The sequence below is a fragment of the Quercus suber genome, unplaced genomic scaffold, assembly GCF_002906115.3.
Source record: "Quercus suber isolate HL8 unplaced genomic scaffold, Cork oak 2.0 scaffold_276, whole genome shotgun sequence".
Lineage (NCBI taxonomy): Eukaryota > Viridiplantae > Streptophyta > Magnoliopsida > Fagales > Fagaceae > Quercus > Quercus suber.
In genome coordinates, this window is record NW_027069732.1 from 539,953 (window position 1) to 549,759 (window position 9,807).

At 35.9% G+C, this 9,807-nt stretch overlaps 1 protein-coding gene and 1 pseudogene across 1 annotated transcript; both read left to right on the plus strand.

Annotated features, from left to right (window-relative positions):
* Nucleotides 1-307: 307 nt before the first annotated feature.
* On the plus strand, nucleotides 308-7,039 carry LOC112010720 (pyrroline-5-carboxylate reductase). Its single transcript, XM_024043074.2, has 7 exons — nucleotides 308-658; nucleotides 746-794; nucleotides 1,558-1,649; nucleotides 2,294-2,366; nucleotides 3,488-3,608; nucleotides 3,822-3,927; nucleotides 6,654-7,039. Exons 1-7 carry the CDS (start codon nucleotides 461-463, stop codon nucleotides 6,840-6,842), a joined length of 828 nt encoding a protein of 275 aa, XP_023898842.1. The 5' UTR covers nucleotides 308-460; the 3' UTR covers nucleotides 6,843-7,039.
* A 94-nt stretch (nucleotides 7,040-7,133) lies between these two features.
* On the plus strand, nucleotides 7,134-9,297 carry LOC112010705 (UPF0481 protein At3g47200-like; annotated as a pseudogene).
* The last annotated feature ends 510 nt before the right edge of the window (nucleotides 9,298-9,807 follow it).

The following is a 9,807-nucleotide window of genomic DNA, read 5'->3' on the forward strand; positions in this document are numbered from 1 at the left end:
AAAAAAGTAAAACATTTTCAATAGTGGAACCAAAGAAAAGTTTTCAATAGTTTAAGAATGAAAAATAATAATTTAAAGTTTAAGAAAAACAAAATTTTGGTAAAATTTGAGAATTAAAATAGTATTTTTTTTTTTTTTTTTCAGAAAGAAAGAAATAACTAATAACTAAATACAAATCATGTCATCGCAAAAACAAAACGCAAATACCAACACGACAAACGAAATCCCATCTTGGATACTACAAACTTTCCTATTGGGAGTTAGGTACTGCAATACCCAAAAAAAAAGGGTATAGAAAAAAGACCCTTTTTTTCCTTATAACGCGGCACTGCTTCCTCTTTCAGCAAACACACAAACACTCACTCCCTATTTAAACGTGCTTGCCTTGCCTTGCCTCTCTCACACTTCCATTCAAAACAACTCCTTCTCTCTCTATCTCAGGTGAAGCGACGTCGTTGCAATGGAGGCGTTTCCGATTCCGAGCGATACGTACAAGCTAGGTTTCATCGGAGCAGGTAAAATGGCGGAGAGCATAGCCAGAGGAGTGGTCCAATCGGGCCTCATGCCTCCTTCGCGTATCAGCACTTCACATTCCAACCGTCTTCGCCGTGATGCCTTCGAGTCCTTCGGCGTCTCCGTCTTTTCCCGACTCGACGACGTACCGTTCATTCCTCTCTCTCTCTATGCAGAGCCTTAAGAATTTCATTCTGAGTGTTAATTTTTTTTTTTTTGGTTATGGTGACAGGTGATTGAAGAAAGTGATGTGGTTATTTTCTCTGTCAAACCTCAAGCTGGTAATACTTTTTTTTTTTCACTATTAGTTTTTTGAATTTGGATTTCTCGTAGTATGATTTTATGGTGAATTTTAAGGGGTTAGAGAAATTTGGAATTAAAACAAATTGGACAATGTGAAAGTTTTGATTTTTGTGTTTTTTTTTGGGGGGGGGGGGGACACAGACAGTTTGTTGTTTTCTAGAATTTGAATTTAAGATAGTATGATTTTAATATGCTGATGGGGGTTTAATAAATTTGGAATTAAAACGAAGAGAACAATTTGGGTTTTTCTGTTTTTGTATTTTAATTGATTAGTTAATTTTTTGTTTCAATTTTTAATTTTTAAATTTTAGTACAATTCATGGAAATTGAAGTGCAGAAGAATATTGAAGTTGGGTCATTTTGAATTTTGTTTTTTTGCTTCTTTAATTTATAAGTTACACAGTTACTGAGTAAATTTTTGAACCAGCGAGGCCACGACTTTACTACCCTCGGGCCTTGTTTATACAGGAGAAGAAGTGTCCTTTGAGTTAGAGCTCATTGGATTTTTATTTTTAAGGTAGATATAATATGAATGCTGAAGAATATTCAACGAGGTATTGTTGTGAAAAAATGCTCCTCCTGATTGATTATGATATATATACTTTCTGGTAGTAGAATGTTCGCTATTTTAGTTAAAATCAAACCACTTTTACACATATATGGATGATAAACTTCTAAGATGCTGTTCTTGTTGTGAGTTTCTTTGTTGGGTATAAATGTCACCTTTTTCTGTTGTTGCAGTAAAAAAAGCTGTCTTACAAGTGAAGCCATTGCTTTCAAAAAAGAAGCTTCTGGTTTCAGTTGCTGCTGGAATCAAATTGAAAGATCTGGAGGTTTGTGAAATAGGATGCTTTTTTACTCTATTCAAAATTCAGGTGGTTGGACTTTTTGAGTCTCAACAATCAAAGCTGTATGTGGGTGTCATTATATATTCTTTACAGTTTACAGGAAGAGCAAAAATAGAAATAGTCTTTTTATCACTGTGGGTTTGCATTTGTAATCATCATCTGTAGTCAGTGTATGTACCAGAATACTATTTTGATAGGTCACAACACAAACCTTATGGCCTTTTAAGAGAGTCTCTGCCTCCTACTGGGGTACTAGTTTGATAGGCTGCAACACAAACCTTATGACCTATCAACCAGTTCAACAGCTTCTGGTTTACAGAATAGCTTAGATGAATAAACTCAAATGAATAACAAGGCTGTATTCACAAACCAATTTGTTGTTTTTGGTTTGGGTTTCTTTATAGTTTCAACTTTCAAATGTCTCTCTACACTAATACTCCTAGTTTTTAGAAGACATTCTTTTTTCCTTTCATTGTTCAATGTCATTTGTGCCCTTTGCTTCATACATCTGCGCACTTTTATGATCTTTTTGTTTTTAATAAATGCATGTGTTTCTGTTTTTTAATGTAGTATTGAGGTCTTGATTTTCAAGCTCTACATATCTTATTGAAGATATCACTTTCATTCAGGAATGGGCTGGTCAAAGCCGATTTATTAGGGTAATGCCGAATACTCCTTCAGCTGTAGGCGAGGCAGCAAGTGGTATCACTTTTTCCCTGATATATATTTTTTAATATTTAATATTTAGCGTCCTCATCATGCAAAATTTATCATGTTATGTCATGCTCATTGTTTATACTAAGTTGTAAATTATATTTTTTATTGGCTTTTCTTTAAGGCTACTCAACACCCAATGCATAGCAAGTTTGCAGGGCTGAAGTGTATTCCTCTGTTCTGTAATCATCATTCCTTTAGATTTAAATCTAGAATTTGTCTCCTGTAAATCATAATACAAAAAACCAGCAATGGCTTTTGTGGGGGACCCAATATGACACTGTGGGAAGTGTGAGTATACTCACATGTTCCCAATTCTTCTCTGTTTTGCTGGCTGATGCATATTTGCAGCTGTGCATTCACAAATACACCTAGCTGAGTATGGATTTTGTCAGAACCCAAGTTTGAGAGCTGAAAATCACTGAAGCTGATTATGATGGGTGCATTTGTTAAGACCCCAGTCGTTAATAGCTTTCTTGCTATTAGGGGCTTTAGATATTGTACTCATTCTTGGCCAGTCAAAAGTATAGAATTTGTATGAGATGAATAAGATTTGGTATACTATGTGGATTCTCATAGTTCATTGTAATTTGTAGGCCAAGCTTTGTGTCAATTTCAAAGATTATGAGGGCACAAGCCTTTAAAAACACAGTATTCCTTTCCTTTCTCCTATACTTCTTTTATCTTTTGGAATAATATCCCTAGCTGATGACTGAAAATCTTTTCTAGTTTTCTTCCTATGTGCTTACTTGTGTCCTTACAAGGTATGTTAGTGCTGCGTGTGTTCTTAGTAAGAGAGCAACTAATTCTTCATATGTTAAGTGGAAAAAATTAAAAAGAAAGAAGAAAAAAAAATATAGTTTCTTATTTGTCTTTTAGGGAAAGGGTAATTACAGTGAAATAGTTGGTTTGTTGACATATATCTTATAAAGAGGTTGAAAGTTTGATGGGGTGATGGTCATAAGAAACCTTCATTTTCCTTTGTCAGATGTATCTTTCTACTCTTCAATTCTTGTAGCTCTTGTTTCTGTTAACTTCTTTACCTAAATGTCAAAAACTAATAGTTTCATCAAAATGGTAATGTTCTCTAATTTTCTTGCATTTGATAGTTATGAGCTTGGGAGGATCTGCAACAGAAGAAGATGCAGACATAATAGCTAAATTATTTGGATCAGTTGGCAAGATATGGAGAGGTGATGAGAATTTGTTTGATGCAGTTACTGGACTGAGGTATGTGGCATCTGTCAATATAGAATAGTACTGTTTAATACCATAGCACAGAAAACTTATGTCAGATGGTTTTGAGTATTTGATCTTAAAAGGTTCTTGAAGCAAGCAAAAATACTTGTGAACTTGCGATTATGTATTTGTGTTTGAAGAGATGGAGATTTGCTCAAACTGCAATTCTTTTAACAAACCATATTTTTTATTGAATGTGCTCAGTGGCAGCGGCCCAGCATATATATATTTAGCGATAGAAGCTTTGGCTGATGGAGGAGTGGCTGCAGGTCTACCACGAGAACTTGCTCTAGGTCTAGCTTCTCAAACTGTAAGTGCTTCTATACCAGATGTTAATTATTTTTCAATTAGTCATGTAATTTCATTATGCTTTTACAGGAACTAGTTATTTGATCTCTTGTCAGATGCCTAGAGCTTATCCCATCCTACCAAAACTTTTAAATCATTAAATAATAGAGCTTCTGATCTAAATGTTTTAGTAATTGTGACAACTCTTTACTGGAAGTCAACAGTAATGGATTTATGATTTTCTTAGAGCACATGCTATTTTCAGTCTGCCAGAACTAAAACTTGTATTATAGGCTGTAGAAGAGAAAAAAATCATTAGCATTTAATCATCGAAATGACAGACCATTTTTAAATTAATATTTGGATGTCAAAGTTGTTGGAATACTACCAGGCTTATAGTTGTAAGCATTAGTTTTCTAAATTGGTGGACCGAACTACAATTTGGAATGGGTGATACTGGTTGCTATCATGTAAAATACATGACATTTGTGAAGAATGCATTATAAGCCCTCAAGAAGTTTTGCAACCTCATAAAGTTGAGAAAAAAGATATGTTGGAATAGTATTTTAAAATATAAGGCATATTCTTAAATTTGGGACTAGAATTAGCTCACTTATGCTCACAAGTGCCTTACATGTGTTATGCAGCTTATGCTTTTACTAATGTTCATCACACAGTTGCATTATACTAAAAGTCTATTTGGGAACAACTTATTTAGCTTTTTGCTTAAAACGTCTTAAAGTATAATTGTACCTTGAAAAAATTTGAAAAAAAGAATGAGAAAAGATGGGAAAAAGTGAGGTTTTAAAAATCTGTACATAAAAGCTGAAAGCTAAAGCTTAAAATTGATGCCAAACTCACCCTAAGTGTAGAAGTTCTACAAAAATAAAGAATTGTAGAAAATTTCATTTGTAACCGAATTTGACAACATAGGTCTACATGACTAAAGTAAAAAGAAAAAAAGAAAAAGAAAAAGAAAGAGCGCCTTAACTATAGGATGAGTTGCAACATCTCCCTTTAAAATGGAGTAAATAATCCCTTGAGATTAAAAATAATAGGAAATAGCCCCCAAGCATTTGAAATTACTACTAAATTTGGACATGTCAATTGTGCCTGCAAGTTATATGACTGGGGACCCTTCAAATGAGCTGAAAATATTACAAGTTGAGATGTTGCTTGTGAAATGTCCTGCGAAATTACACGTTTACTCCTACTTCCTTTCTCTATGCATCAGAAATAGTTCCATTGTCATTGGAAATTTGGAATATCATTTTATAGTTTCAATTTGATTGCTTTCACTCCTTTGGCTGCAATAATTCTGTCAAGATCTTTGTAGTTCACTATAATCTCATCAAGTCTGCCAAGTGCCAAGCCACAAGCTTTGCCATTGTAACTTTACCAATCTCCTTGGCAACCACTCCAAGCTTGACCTGACCCACTGTAAATCACTCATTTTCTCCTTTACTGCTGAAAGTACCAATTTGTCATTTTCGCTGCTGCTGGAATGATGGCATCCATGGCAAGACCAGAACCTTGCCAATTCATTTAAATTGACCTCCAGATCCAAATTAGTGTCCCGATTCCTTCTTCTTTGTCATTCAAAATTATTCATCATCGTACTGAATCATCACAAAATCCACCATGGCGGGAGCATAATAGGTGAACATTTGAGGATGTAGATGGTTAGGAAGACCAGCTGCTTGCTTCTTTTAGTGGTTCTCTTTTTGACTGGCCTTGGGCAGGGGGACTCACATCTAGTGACTCCCTCCATCGGTTCATTAATTCTTCTCTCGTGTTTAAGTTTTTTTTTTCCTTGCTTTATCTTTTTCTTCCTTGTACTTTTTGATTTCTTTTTGCTCTTTTGCATAAAGAAGCTTTATTTATACATATTGTTCTTAACCTATCAAAAAAAATAAAATCATTGTTGACCGACTTCCCCTGTTCTTTTTGGGTGATCCCCCTCTAGAATTAGATTGCCTAACTTTATTTCCTTGGGATTTATTCAGTTTGTTGGAAACAGAAACCCGTCTTTGGGATCTGCGCTTTGTTGTTGATAGTGTAGAGAGTTGGGCGGAGAGAGGAGGGACGCAGCTTTGAAATTACTTTGCAAATGACTAAATTGTAATTTCTTGATAAATTTGCAGTCAGTGGTGGGCTATAGAAGTGTCTTGCACGTCTTAAGAAAACTTATAGATAGTGGAAATGTCGAATGGGAAGGACTTATTTATCATTTCTTGATTTTAAAGGGGGGAGGGTGGTCAATCACTCAGTTTTACAGTTTAAGGGAACATTGCAACTTTTATGGTTTGGGTGGAAAATTGCAGTTTACCCAAAGAATTGTTGACTTAAAAACAACATTCCTTGGAATAGAAAACAGTAAAAAGTTACCTAATTATGGCAAGGAAAAACGTATATATTATACCATCACTTTCCAATCTTTAAACAAAATGTAGGGAAATATATGCCAACTTTTAGCATTCTCAGATCCTGTTGAAGTTATGTTTGGTTGTTCAAATATCCATAACAAATGGTTTTGTTTTATCAAAGCTCACCTGGTGCTGTGTAACTTCCCAATAGAAAAATTTACTTATATGTTCATTTATTTATGGGGGGATGGAATGATGGGATGAAAGCCCAAAGTAGTTTTAAGTAGATTTGCTACCTTTTTACTTTATCCTCCATATCCTCCACACTTTTAGCAGGGTGTTCTTTGCTCATGGGGGGAAGTGAATTGTGTTTCTTTTGCAGGTACTGGGTGCAGCAACAATGGCCACTGAAACTGGGAAGCATCCAGGTCAGCTCAAAGACGAGGTTGCATCACCTGGTGGGACTACCATTGCTGGTATTCATGAGTTGGAAAAAGGTGGATTCCGTGGAACTTTGATGAATGCGGTTATTGCTGCAGCTAATCGCAGTCGAGAACTTTCCCAAAACTAGTCATATCAACTTCTTTTCCAATTCTGGTAATGCTGTTATGCAATGGAGTCTGCAATTTATTTTAACTTAATTATTTTTTAGAATATTTGAATAGATTAGCTCATGGCCCCTCTTTTTGTAGTTAATGGATGTATGCATTTTTTGGCTTGCTAGTTGTCACACTCAGTTTTGGTACCTATGAAAGGGGGAATTATTTATTTTGTATAATAAGAAACCATTATACTAATTCGTAATAAAAAATCTCACTTTTTGCATTATTAAAAAAAGAAAAAGAAAAATGGAAAATGGCCTACTGTTGGATGGAACTAGTTCCGTTCCTTTTCTCCTTTCTAGTTTCTACTTTCTTTAAGGAGCTGCTTCAAACAACAGGGTGCTTGGTAGTAAAAATGAGAGAATGATACGTTAGAAAATTGAAAAGAACTAAACAAGTGATGCAATACAGTTTAAGGAGCAATTGGATCACCAAGATCCTTAATCTGGGCTCAAATAAAACTCTGGCGAAAAATGGAGAACACTGATTGAGACACAATTGGGGTAGCGAGCTTATCTAATTTTATTAGGGTATTTTTGTTTTTTCTAAAACCAATTTGTTTGTATGAGGGTTCTTTTCTTAACTAGGATTACTATTCTAGATTAGGTACCCAAGCCATCTTGGGAATTTTGAGGTTTACACTTTACACTTAACATTCTGTTTAACGAGTCTCCTATACTTTTTTTTCTTTCTTCAACTCGACAAAAGAAAAAAGATAGGAGGAAAGTATAAAATGCTGAATCATAAGCAACGTTGTTTATAAAAATGCTGCATCTTTGTGTCAATAGTATCAAGCAATGCCAAGCTTGATATGTCATTAAAGTTTATTATACGTATTCCCCGTGCAGAAGCCACCACCTTTTAACAATTAATTGTAGTGTAGAAGTCACCTCTTTTTAACAATTTTGTAGTATTACAAAATCTAGACCTGACCATAACGAAGAAACTTTTAATGGAAAACGAGTCTGAAATGCTGAATATTGTAGTCCAAAATCCTGGAGATTCATCTTCTGGTAGTACTGATGAGTGGTTGAATTCCATAATGAACGATGGCTGCAACTCTGCAATCAACCAAAGGGCAAGACCCCAGATACAGAAGGTCCCAGAAATGCTTCGTGAGATTAAATCAAACGAGAAATGCTATGATCCCTTGGTGGTTTCCATTGGTCCTTACCATCATGGCTCACCTGGGCTACAGTTGGTGGAGAAGCACAAAATTCCAATGACACAGCAGTATGTCATGGAGAGTGGAAAAGGTATTGACGTTGTATACAGCAAAGTAGTTGAGGTGGCTGGCTTGCAAGAAAATGCTATGCTGAGGGATCAACACAAGAGTTTGACGATGAGGCATTTGCTCGAATGATGTTTCTTGATGGCTGCTTCATTCTGCAATTCATGTACTGCATTGCGAAACACAAGCGTCGAGATATGGGGATGAAGAGTCACACTATAGCATTTGTGCATCGGGACATGTTCTTGCTAGAGAACCAACTCCCTTTTCTAGTCCTCAAAGCATTGATGAGCTTGAGGTTCAAAGAAGATGAAGAGAAGGATATCATTAACACTCTCATCGGGCATACTCGGGCACTTTCTCCTCTTGGCACTACGTGTCAGGAAAAGCTTAGTAGGTTTATTCCTATAAACATTTGGAGACGAGAAGCGCCCCAGTCAAAGCCACAAAAGGATGAAGGTGATCCTGTTCATCTTCTTGAACTCGTTCGTGCAAAACTCATCGATGTCTCGAAGAAACTAGAAAGTGGACCTCATTCAAGCAGTGACTGGTACTCCTATCGTTCAGCCAAGGAGCTTAGTGCAGTAGGAGTACACTTCAAGCCTGGTAAGACTCATCTCTATACAGATGTGACGTTTAAACCATCCTTCCTTAGTGGAAAACTCACACTTCCTCCAATCACGGTAGATGATTCTACCAAGTCTATCCTACTAAACTTGGTAGCATATGAAACATGCCCTGATGCCCCTGATGATTTTGGGGTCACTTCTTATATTTGCTTCATGGATTCACTCATTGATCATGCGGAAGACGTTATGGTGCTGCGATCCAAGGGCATACTACTAAATTTTCTAGGCAGCGACCAAGAGGTGGCAGACCTCTTCAATGCAATAGCCAAGGATTTGGTGCCCAATCCTTATGCTTATGCTGATGTTAAGGGGCGCATTGAAAGACATTATAGGAACAAACTCAAGATATGGATGGCGGAGTGGTTACATACGCATTTTAGTAGCCCTTGGACCATTCTCGCATTCATTGCAGCAAGTTTTGCCATTTTCCTTAGTGTTATGCAGACTTACTACGCAGCAAACCCACCCAAAAGATGAGAGAGGCAATCATGGTATATTACTTTCCATGTACCACTGGGGGAATGTCTCGGTGAGCGGTTTCTTTGTATGTATTTGCCCATTTTTCTTAGCAAGGTCAACACAATTGTCATTAAACAATCAGTAGATTGTTTTTTTTTTATTTTTTATTTTTAGTAGATTGTTCGCGTAAGTCTTGCCATGTGAACACGAAAAAACAGAACATGGCTTGGGCATCATGAGTTTGAAATTATGTGTTTATTTGTCCGTAACCTATGTAATGCCAAAATACCTCTTTAAGTGGGGGCAAAATAAGGAAGATAACTTATCATTGGGGAAAAAAAAAAAAAAAAAATTCACTACTAATTGCAAGCACACGATAATATTTATTAATTCCAAGAAAAGTTGGTGAAAATTGATTAATTAAACAATGAATTGATTGATTTGATATGGTGGGAATTAAATTGTTGAGATCGAAAACCAAAAAGTTAAAAAAAAAAAAAAAAGTCAAAATTCGGACGGAATCAAATTACTATTGAAATGAAAAGCTGACAAATCGAAAAGAAATAGAGTATGGGAAAATCTAGACCAATTGCTGATCGATATTGAGACCTCGCA